This window comes from Microtus pennsylvanicus, chromosome 14 (genome assembly GCF_037038515.1).
Source record: "Microtus pennsylvanicus isolate mMicPen1 chromosome 14, mMicPen1.hap1, whole genome shotgun sequence".
Lineage (NCBI taxonomy): Eukaryota > Metazoa > Chordata > Mammalia > Rodentia > Cricetidae > Microtus > Microtus pennsylvanicus.
The window spans coordinates 45,130,247-45,140,297 of NC_134592.1; the positions used below are offsets into that span (position 1 = coordinate 45,130,247).

The 10,051-nt window shown below is 44.2% G+C and overlaps 1 protein-coding gene across 2 annotated transcripts in view; it reads left to right on the forward strand.

The window, feature by feature from the left end:
- Window positions 1-9,977, forward strand: part of Cdkl1 (cyclin dependent kinase like 1) — a 43,805-nt gene extending 33,828 nt beyond the window's left edge. For both annotated transcript variants that reach the window (XM_075948355.1, XM_075948356.1), the window contains exons 7-10: window positions 1,253-1,335; window positions 4,848-4,904; window positions 7,555-7,710; window positions 9,326-9,977. In XM_075948355.1, the coding sequence (XP_075804470.1) occupies window positions 1,253-1,335; window positions 4,848-4,904; window positions 7,555-7,710; window positions 9,326-9,433 (404 nt within the window). In that variant the 3' untranslated portion in view covers window positions 9,434-9,977. The remainder of the gene's footprint in view (window positions 1-1,252; window positions 1,336-4,847; window positions 4,905-7,554; window positions 7,711-9,325) is intronic.
- The last annotated feature ends 74 nt before the right edge of the window (window positions 9,978-10,051 follow it).

A 10,051-nucleotide genomic window follows, 5' to 3' on the forward strand; every position in this document is an offset into this window, starting at 1 on the left:
CTAAGCACCAAGAAGAAAGACTGGTTTTTCTCGCACCATTTTTAGTTATATTTTAATGTCTTGCTTTTCCTCTAGCACTAAGGTGAATGATAAGGACAGAAGAAGAAAAGGAAGGACAGTGAAGAGATCTATAAACAATGACTATTCTTTCCAAAAATCCAGGGGGGTTAGATTTTACTCTGCTTATGGAGCCCAATTTAAAGCAGAATTTCTCCATAAACTCTTATAGTATCATCAACCACCAGGGAACTTTGTCTTCCCAGATACTGAAAGCTGCCCGCGAGTGAGACTGTGGTCCCTATTTTCGGTACCTCCACCAATGCCTTATACAATGCAGCAGCCTCCTTAAAGCTCAGGCAGGGACTTCCTTGACCGTTTTCCCCAGTGGCTTTTGGACACTCTCCTCAAGTTACTCAGCCTTAGTGGGGAAAGGCTGTAAGGACCCAGGGATATGTGTCTCCTCTATGCACATACATGAAGTTAATTTTTAAAGCTAGTACGTAAGCTAAGGGGCTTCATTACAGCATTTTCAGACATATGAGTCATCATCCTAGAGGCTATATTTTTGCTTGCTTGTCTACAGTAGAGCGAGGACAGGTAAAATTGTAAACCTTAACCCTAGACCGGCTGAGCTCTAGTTAGCTAAGAGCTGGGATCAGCTGGGTGACAGCACCACAGGCTTTGGAGGCCTTTGTGGTCATTTGTGCCCACCCCCGGGAAGCCCCTCATTCTATTTCCTCAACAGAAGTCTTTCACGGTTAGATCCCTAGGACTTTATATGAAGACACTGCCAGCCCATTCGGCGGCCATGGCTACAGAATGAGCGTCATTTAACAGGAATCTAGAGATCTACTTCGGTGTCTCACGCCGTAAATGCTTCTAAACAGTAGATGACGTCGAGTTTCCAATAGAAGGCCACCTGGTGAAACAGGACGAGGTGGTTTCAATTCGGAAGCGGGTTCCTTACAGAAAGCAGAACTTCCATTAACCCGGCTGGTTACGTTGTAAGCTCAGGGGGGCAAGAGCCTTGCAGCCTGCCATTTCTGCTCCTGACACACTGTCCCTGTAGCAGTCAGTGTAGGCTGCACTGCCTGGATGCTTCTCCTGCCGGGAAAAGAAAGCTGCAACCTTAGCAGCTGGAGACACAGGTCCACACTGCCACGGAGGGGCATGGGGGGGTAGGGGGGGAAGGGAGGCGCAGCACCATGTTTCCTGAACAGTCACACTTACTTCAGTCTCTTCTTGTCCAAAGGGGATCTCATTCCCAGGCACCAGCAAGTATTTAGCATGAATCAGTACTTCAGTGGGGTGAAAATTCCAGACCCTGAAGATATGGTGAGTAATTCATTTTGGAGGCGGCTCCTTAGATGGGGCTAGCTAGGTTTTGGTAGTCATTTTTCTGGGGCCCATGGCTCAGTCTGCATTGAAATTTTTGTCTAAGAGTGACAGAGAAAATTGGAGCAAGCTGGTGGGGAAGTCTTAGAAGGCCCTGGGAGCAGAGGTTAGCCCAGCCTGTGGGACAGGAAGCTGCACTGATTGCAGCCCTCCATCACAATGGTCATCAGTTCCACACGGATCAACTTTTAAGCAAACCTAAGAATTGACTCATCCAGTGAAAGCAGCTACTTTCCCCCAGCATTGTCTAAATTCCCTTTTCTACAGTGTACTTACTTCCCAGAACATGGGAGCAAAACCATAATAACCCGACTCTGCTGCAGCATGGTTAATGTGGGGGAAACACTCCTTTAAGACAATCTAAATGCTTATATCCCCAACCTGGTTTGGATAACTCATCCCAATGAAACCTTTAGACAAGGGTATGGAGGTGTGGCATTGACATCACTGCCTTGAGTACTTTAGTAGGAGGCAAAGTTACAGTTGTCTGTGCAATAGCTGTCATGCGGCCAGTAAACATGATTAGCTCTGTGTTTATTTATCTGGAAAAGCCTACAGCAGGTTGTTGAGTGAAGAAAGTGGTTATTGAACAGTGTAATTTAAAATAATTTAAATAAATATTTAATAACATACTTTTATTAAATGCACATAAAAATATAAAACATATGGCAATCTCTGGGAATTCATGGAAATTTTTGCTTTATTTTTCCTTTCAGAGAAGGTCTTAGTTTATAGGTCAGGCTAGCTTTGAACTTGTAAAAAATGTCAATTCTTTATTTATGAATATGGGTGTTCTTGTCTGCATATATGTCTATGCCTGATGCCCATGACATCAGGGCATAAGAGGTAGCTGGAAGTAGAATTACAGATGGCCCTAAGCCACCATGTGGGTGCTGAGAATTAAACCTCAGTCATCTGGAAAAGCAGCCGATACTCTTAACAGCTCAGCCATGTCTCTAGCCCAGGGTTTGAACTTTTGATTCTCCAGCTCATGATCCTGAGGGCTGAGATTACAGGCATATGCCACACCAGACTATGTATGTGAACCTCTTTACATTTCTTTTTTTTTTTTTTTTTTTTTTTTTTTGGTTTTTCGAGACAGGGTTTTGCTGTGGCTTTGGAGCCTGTCCTGGAACTAGCTCTGTAGACCAGGCTGGTCTCGAACTCACAGAGATACGCCTGCCTCTGCCTCCTGGGTGCTGGGATTAAAGGCGTGTGCCACCATCGCCCGGCCCTCTTTACATTTCTTAAATAGTTAAGAAAGGATGTCTTTCTCTTTTTGGTTTTTTTTTCTGTTTATTTTTATTATTTGTTTGTTTTGTTTTGTTTTTGAGACAGGGTTTCTCTGTAGCTTTGGAGCCCATACTGGAACTCACTCTGTAGACCAGGCTGGCCTCGAACTCACAGAGATCCGCCTGCCTCTGCCTCCCGAGTGCTGGGATTAAAGGTGTGTGCTACTAGCACCTGGCTTTTTCTGTTTATTTTTGAGACAGCCCAGACTGGCTTTAAACTCCTGATTCTTTTACCTTCATCTCTGAAGAACTGGGATTAAGTGTGTGTACTACCATGTCCAGTTTACAGAGGGTATAACTTTGTAGTAAGATTTTTGGGTACTATTTTCACCCCCCCCCCCATTTTGTTTCCATTTTTGAAATGTCTTCTGTGTTACAGTATAAAAGTATTTCATGACTTGGGGTGGGTGTAGCTCAGTGGTCAGTGCTTTCCCAGCAGAGCCTGGTTAGTTCCTAACACAGCAAAGAAAAGAGTAATAATAAAACTTCAGTTTGTGAGTCGGGTTCCTACTGTCTGAAAAAGCTGCTTTTAGCTGGAAACTAACACTTTGGTTCCAGATGGAAGTTCCTTTGGTTCCTTGCGGTTACTTTCTGTCTTTGTCCACTAGCAAAGCGTCCATTTCCCCAGGGCATTACCAGCACCGGGGAAAGTGGGTCACGCTGGTCCCGTTTGGAGAGGCAAGCTCAGCACCTGGCTTATGGGAAGCGACCCACTGGCTCCCTTGTGACCTGGACATCCCCAGTTCTGCACCAAATATCCCTTAGCAATTTCCTGGCTAATTGTCTGCTGGTGAAGTCTCAGAAATAGCCCCTGCTCTATAAATGAAAAGCGCCACTCCTGATTCCCAGGGGTCGTCCTGCAAGGGATTTCCTGTTGACAGAAACACAGGAAGCAGCAGCACTGGGCTGTGCTGGTTGAACATCTGTGCTCTCTCCCTCTCCAGCTCAGGAACCCTGCCTGGCCAGGCCTGCTGCCTACTGGGGCTGGGGAACTGGTTCAGCAGGCTGGAGGGACCTGGTGTATTCCAGTCAATGCAGGTCACCCTAGGCATTGTTCCTGAGATAGGAGGGCTGACATTTGCAGTGTGGGACTGCAGCATTGCCTACATTAGATAAATACACAGATTATTGCGGGGTCCAAAGCTGCACTGTCAACGACTAAGACAAGGGTACATTACCACCACCACCATCCCTCTTGTTAAATGGAGGCACTTCCTTTTGTGGTCATTAGCATGTGTGCAGTTGAGAATTTGTGTTGAGGCTCCCAGTTTAAAATCATGCTGCCCAGAAGCTCTGAATGACAGCCCAGCCCCAGGCATTAGATGGGCCTGGCCAATCGCGCCTGCCCCCAGCTCACACTACCATATTCACCCACAATGCACTGCGGACACTGCTGTTGCGCTTCCATCGTCAATTAGCATCAATTAGGGTCAGTTTCAGTGGACAGCTCCTCACCTATTCACAGCAGTCCTCTCTCTCGGGTATCACTCTCAGCCCAGCAACAGCCTAGCGATTGGGGAGAGGGAGATGAGAGCCTGTTGGGGAGACTCTAAACTGCGGGCTGATCAGAGAAACAGCAGGCACTTGTGGGAGGTGACCACCGTGTTTATTCCAGAAATCCAATAAGCATGAGCTCATCTGGGTAGGGATAAAATGTATTTTGAAGTTTCCTTTATAGAAATGTCAATAAATGCAGTAAGTGCCTCCACTTTGATAATGCTGTTAATTTAAGGGCCAAAAATTATTGTCAGGAAAGACATTTTATACAAAACAAGGCAAAACCCAAAATCAAAGCAACAACAGCAAAAACAAACAAACAAAACAAAACAAAAAACAAACAAACAAAAAACCACAAACCCCAAAACTAATAACTTGTCATGTGCATTGTTGCTGCTATTTGTTCTCATTCTCGTCCACTGGTGTTTACTTACAATGCTACCTCCTTCAGGAAGTGAGTGATTAGGGAACAAAATTGGAGAAGTATTCTGAGAGGTGAAGGGAGAAAGGGGTTATGGACAGTCACACGGAGGTTATTCCTGGTAGGAGGCAGAGTGGAGAAGGATGGAGGAGGCAAGGAAGATGCCAGGAAGACATTTAGTGGGAGGTAACGTTAATCAAAATGCATGCTGTCAATTAAAAGTCCCTTTTTCTTTTTGACAGGAAACCCTTGAATTGAAATTTCCAAACATCTCCTACCCTGCCCTGAGCTTCTTAAAGGTAAAGTCATGGTTTTCACCAGACCAAGAAGCACACAGTTGTCAGAATTGTCAGCTGATGAAATGTTCTTTAAAATTCTTCTCCTTTGAAAAACATTTTGGGCTGGAGAGATGGCTCAGTGGTTAAAACACACTGGCTGCTCTTCCAGAGGACCCAGGTTCAATTCTTACACCCACATGGCCGCTCACAACCGTCTGTAACTCCATTTCCAGAGGATTTGACACCCTCACACAGACACATATTAGGAAAACCATCAATACACATAAAATGAGGATAAATAAATCATTAAAAATGTTTTTCTTAAAGAAAGAAAAACGTCAGTTTTAAAAATGGGTCTCATTTTATGATAATGAAAATATAAGCTTCTCACTTTAAAGAAATAACATTCTGCTGGAATTTTAAGTTTACACAAAATGGAAATTTTGGGAGGGGTGATTTGCAAAATGATCCGTTCCTTCAAAAAAAATTCATAGCTGTAGGATCCTTAAAAATAACCCACTCCCAGGATGAAGAGATGCTAAGAGGCTAAGAGTACTTGACTACTGTTCCAGAGGACCCGGGTTCAACTCCTAGCACCCACAGCAGCTCACAATTGTTCCAGTGGTTCTGATAAAAATGTTTCTTTAAAATCCTCTTTGAAATACATCCAATTTTGGGCTGGAGAGATGGCCCAGTGGTTAAGAGCATGGCCTGATCTTCCTGAGGACCTGAGTTCAATTCCCAGCACCCACATGGTGGTTCACAACTGTCTGTAACTCCAGTTCCAGGCGATCTGACACCCTCACACAGACATACATTCAGGCAAAACAAAATCATTAAAAACGTTCCAGTTCCAGGGATTCTTTTTTTTTTTTTTTTTTTTTTTTTTTTTTTTTTTTTTTTTTTGGTTTTTCGAGACAGGGTTTCTCTGTGGCTTTGGTTCCTGTCCTGGAACTAGCTCTGTAGACCAGGCTGGTCTCGAACTCACAGAGATCCGCCTGCCTCTGCCTCCCGAGTGCTGGGATTAAAGGCGTGCGCCACCATCGCCCGGCCAGTTCCAAGGATTCTGATGTCCTTTTCTGGCTTCTGTGGGCACCACACACATGTGGTGCACAGACATACGTGCAGGTAGGCATTCATACATATAAAATACAATTAAATAAATCTTATTAAATAGTCAACTCCTGTATACATTTTAAAGTTGGTTCACACATATATTTTTAGAACTACTGCTTATGTAAAATGTGGCACCGCAGCAATTGGCAATATATAGCCAATTCCCGATATTTCCAAAAGTGGTCCAAGTTAACAGATGCTGCATACTTACGTGAAGTTGTCAAAGGACACACACAAAATTGAGTCAGTTTTGGGGGGTGTATAGCTGTGAGTGCTATCTGATTATGAGCCCCATGGTCTGTTTGAGGGCGAAGAAGGAGTTAAGAAGGATGTTAAGATAAAGGACTGTGTCTTTCCTTGTGTTCATGCCTATAATGCACTGACTGTTCTAGACCGAGCAAAAAGGCTGGTGGGTTCCAGAAAGGGGAATGGGAAAACCAGAGTGGTGGAGACCGATGACACTAGGAACTTTATTTCTCCCATGTATGAACCTAATTCTAGAATAAAAGTACAAAATAGCTAAACAAATTATTCCCATCAGTCACTGAGCTGAGCTCCACTGAATGCCCTCAAAACGTGAGGAGGAGCCCCCCCCCCCAACATTTATCCCTTCTATTTCCAACTGACCAGTGTTCAGTGTTTCACAGAAAACTCATTTCTCACTCATGCTCAGGCTAAAAAAGACTGACTTGGGGCAAGTGGAGAGTGAACTAGTGGTCACCAGAGGCGAGGAAGGGTAGGAAGGAAGAGATGCCGATGCTGGACAAACGACGCCAGCACGCAGTCAGGGGTATGTTCTATGTGGGGCAGCACAGCAGGGCCACTGTAGCATAATTTGTTGCATATTTGATGAGGAAACAGAGAAGAGTTAAGGCTCCCAACAGAGAAATGGTAACTGTTTAAGGAAATGGGAAGCTAATTATCATTATTCATTTGTAAGCATGCATCTAATTATCACACAGCATCCAATAAATTTGTATAACTTATGTATCAATTAAAATGATGAAAATCAGTGCTGGAGAGGCTCAGCAGTTAAGAGCACCTGTCCTTATGGAGGATCTGTGGTGTAGGAAGTCTGACTCCAGACGGGACTTAAGCCTGTAAACCACAGCCACATGGCAGTACACAGATGAAGAGAAATGGGCTAAATTAAGATGTAAGAGCTAGCCAATAAGAAGCTAGAGCTAATAGGCCAAGCAGTTATTTAACTACTATAGTTTCTGTGTGGTTATTTCGAGGCTGAGCAGCCAGGAACAAACAAATGGCCTCCTCCTACAGACTTGGGTTTGGTTCCCAGCACCCAAATGACTCAGCACCATGTGTAACTCCAGTTCCAGAGATCTAATGCCTTCTTCTGACCTCTGTGAGCACCGGGCGCACGTACTGTGCATCCAGACATGCAGGCAAAATATTCAGGCACATAAAGTTTAAACATCTAGGAAAAAATTTAAAAGTGGTAAGGATTAAAAATAAGGAATGTGCTCAGTCATTTAAAGCAGAAAATAAAAGTCATTGCGACATCAGAGGACTAAAAAGGGACTCTCTCTTCTTCCAGGGCTGCCTCCACATGGACCCTGCTGAGAGGCTGACATGCGAACAGCTGTTGCAGCATCCGTATTTTGACAGCATTCGAGACGCTGGGGATCTGACAAGGCAGGACGACAAGTCCATGAGGAAGACCCTGAGACAGAGTCGAAAGCACCTGGCTGGGGTAAGACTGGCTTCACAGACTTTCAAATCACTTCGTGCCTGGGACCTGGTACTGAGCTGGAATCTAGGTTGAGTGACGCTGTGGCTTGAAGCCACAGCATCCTTGGTACAGAAGTAGGAGACAGGACATCTGAATTATCAACCAGGGCCTCAGAGACATCTGCTTCTTAAGGCACTTTCCCAAATCCTAACGTTGTCCTTGCCCTGCTGCTCCTGCTGCTACACAGTCTAACGGGCACAAACCCAGGTTGTAGCCAGGTTCATCATTGTGCATTCAGCTAAACATGTTTCTCATACTTCAGAAAATGAAACCAGACCTTTGTCACACCACCTCCAGTGTCAACACTGCAGGTTTCCCCCAAAATGGCATTGTTTTCCTTTCTGGTCCTTTGTCAGAGTTGATGAAGAGAAACATAGCAACATGGACCTACTGTATACCTGCAGGATAGCACACTTAATAAGGGCTTACTGAATACCTGCAGGATAGCACAGTTAACAACGATGGCCTACTGGAAACCTGCCGGATAGCACTGTTAACCACACAACAGGATCCAGCTGAAACACAAATCAGCAAAGAATCCCGACTGCTGTAACGTGGTTATATGGCCTCAAATTAAGTGGCAAAATCTGTAACGATCTAGAATCTAGTTGAATCGTAGCTAAGATATGTTGGCTGTTCTCCATCACTTTGGTTCCATGTAGATGTATAAGCTTCATATTGTCCAGCTTCGGTGTCTTAGCTATCTTCTGTTGCTCTGATAAACAGCATGACCAACACAACTGATAAAAAGACAGCACTTAATTGGGAGTTTGCTTAGCGTTCCAAAGGGTGAGGCCATCACATCCTGGTTGGGAGCATGTCAGCATGCAGGCAGGAAGTAGCTGAGAGCATACCATCTTATCCACAGGAAGCAGAGAGAGAGAGGGACTGGCAAGGGCTTCTGAAACCTCCAAGTCCACCACCAGTGACATATTTCCTCCAACAAAATCACACCCCCTAGTCCTTCCCAAACAGTTCCACGAACTAGAAACCAAACATTCGAAATATATGAGCCTATGAGGGCCATTCTCATTCAAATCACCACACTAATCTTTCCTTTGTAGGCCCCACTTCCACAAATACACACCTGGATGGTGTGTGTGTGCATGTGTGTGTGTGTGTGTGCGCGCGCGCGCGCGTGCGCGCACGCATCTGGGGCTGGAACTCAAGGCCTCTAACATGTAAGCAAGCAAGTTGTCACTGAGACACACCTCCAGTCCTGTGTGTTTTTCCTTTTTCATATGGGTTCTGTGTGTTTGTGCATGGTGGTGTGAACTCAACCCAAGACCTTGGTTGCTTTGTTTTGAGGCCGGTCTCCCTACGTAACCCAGGCTGGTTCCATTGTGATCTTACTGCTTCAGCTCCCTGAGTGCGGGAATTGCATTTTGTGCAAACATACCTAGCTTGGACTGCTTTTTAGATATAAATCAAACCTTTGGAAGCAAAGGAAGAAACCAAACGGAAACACTTCTCCCTCTCTCGGGTTCTGGATTTTATAAAGGAAAGATTTATTTCCGTACCCCCCAAAGTTATACATGGCCTAATCTGAACCTGACTTTGTGTTTCATGATTTCAGTTGCAGTACCTACCTCAGTTGACTAGCAGCAGCATCCTCCCGGCCTTGGACAATAAGAAATACCACTGTAATACCAAGAAGTTTAACTACCATTTCCCAAATATTTAAGCAGCTGGCAGAGTGAAGAAGTGATCAATAATTTGAAGGGGAAAAAAGTATATATTTGATTCCTGTATTGACTACATATCAGGAGAAAACACAGACTGAAAGCTGGAGGCCACCTGGCAAGTTATGAAGAGAAATTCCAGAGCCAGACTTCCATGCTTGGTGGGGATGTTCAGAGAAGAAAGCAATAGCTTGCAGTTTCACTGTGTCTGTATATCTAAGCAGTGAGGCTGAAAGACAGAACAGAAACTCTATCTACTGCCCTTAAAGACAATATAAGTCGCATCTACTGCCTGTAGCTGCAACAGTAGATCATGTCAGAAGGCAGGCTTCAGCTTGCTTTCTGGCACATGTGAAAAGGGGTTATAAAATATCCATATGTATTTCTCTAGATCCTAGTATAGCCTATCTCTAATGTTGGTTTCAAAACATATTTAAGTATGATTTTGGTCCCTGAAATCAAAATGTATGTGATTCTATTTCCTGTATGCTCTTTCCTGATTTTTGTGTTTTAAGACATGTTTTAGAATATCTAAGTTGATCAAAATATCTAATGTTTTAAACTTTGTAGGTTTTGTGCGTATATAGCCATGAGATACTTAGACTTCTCTTACATATACT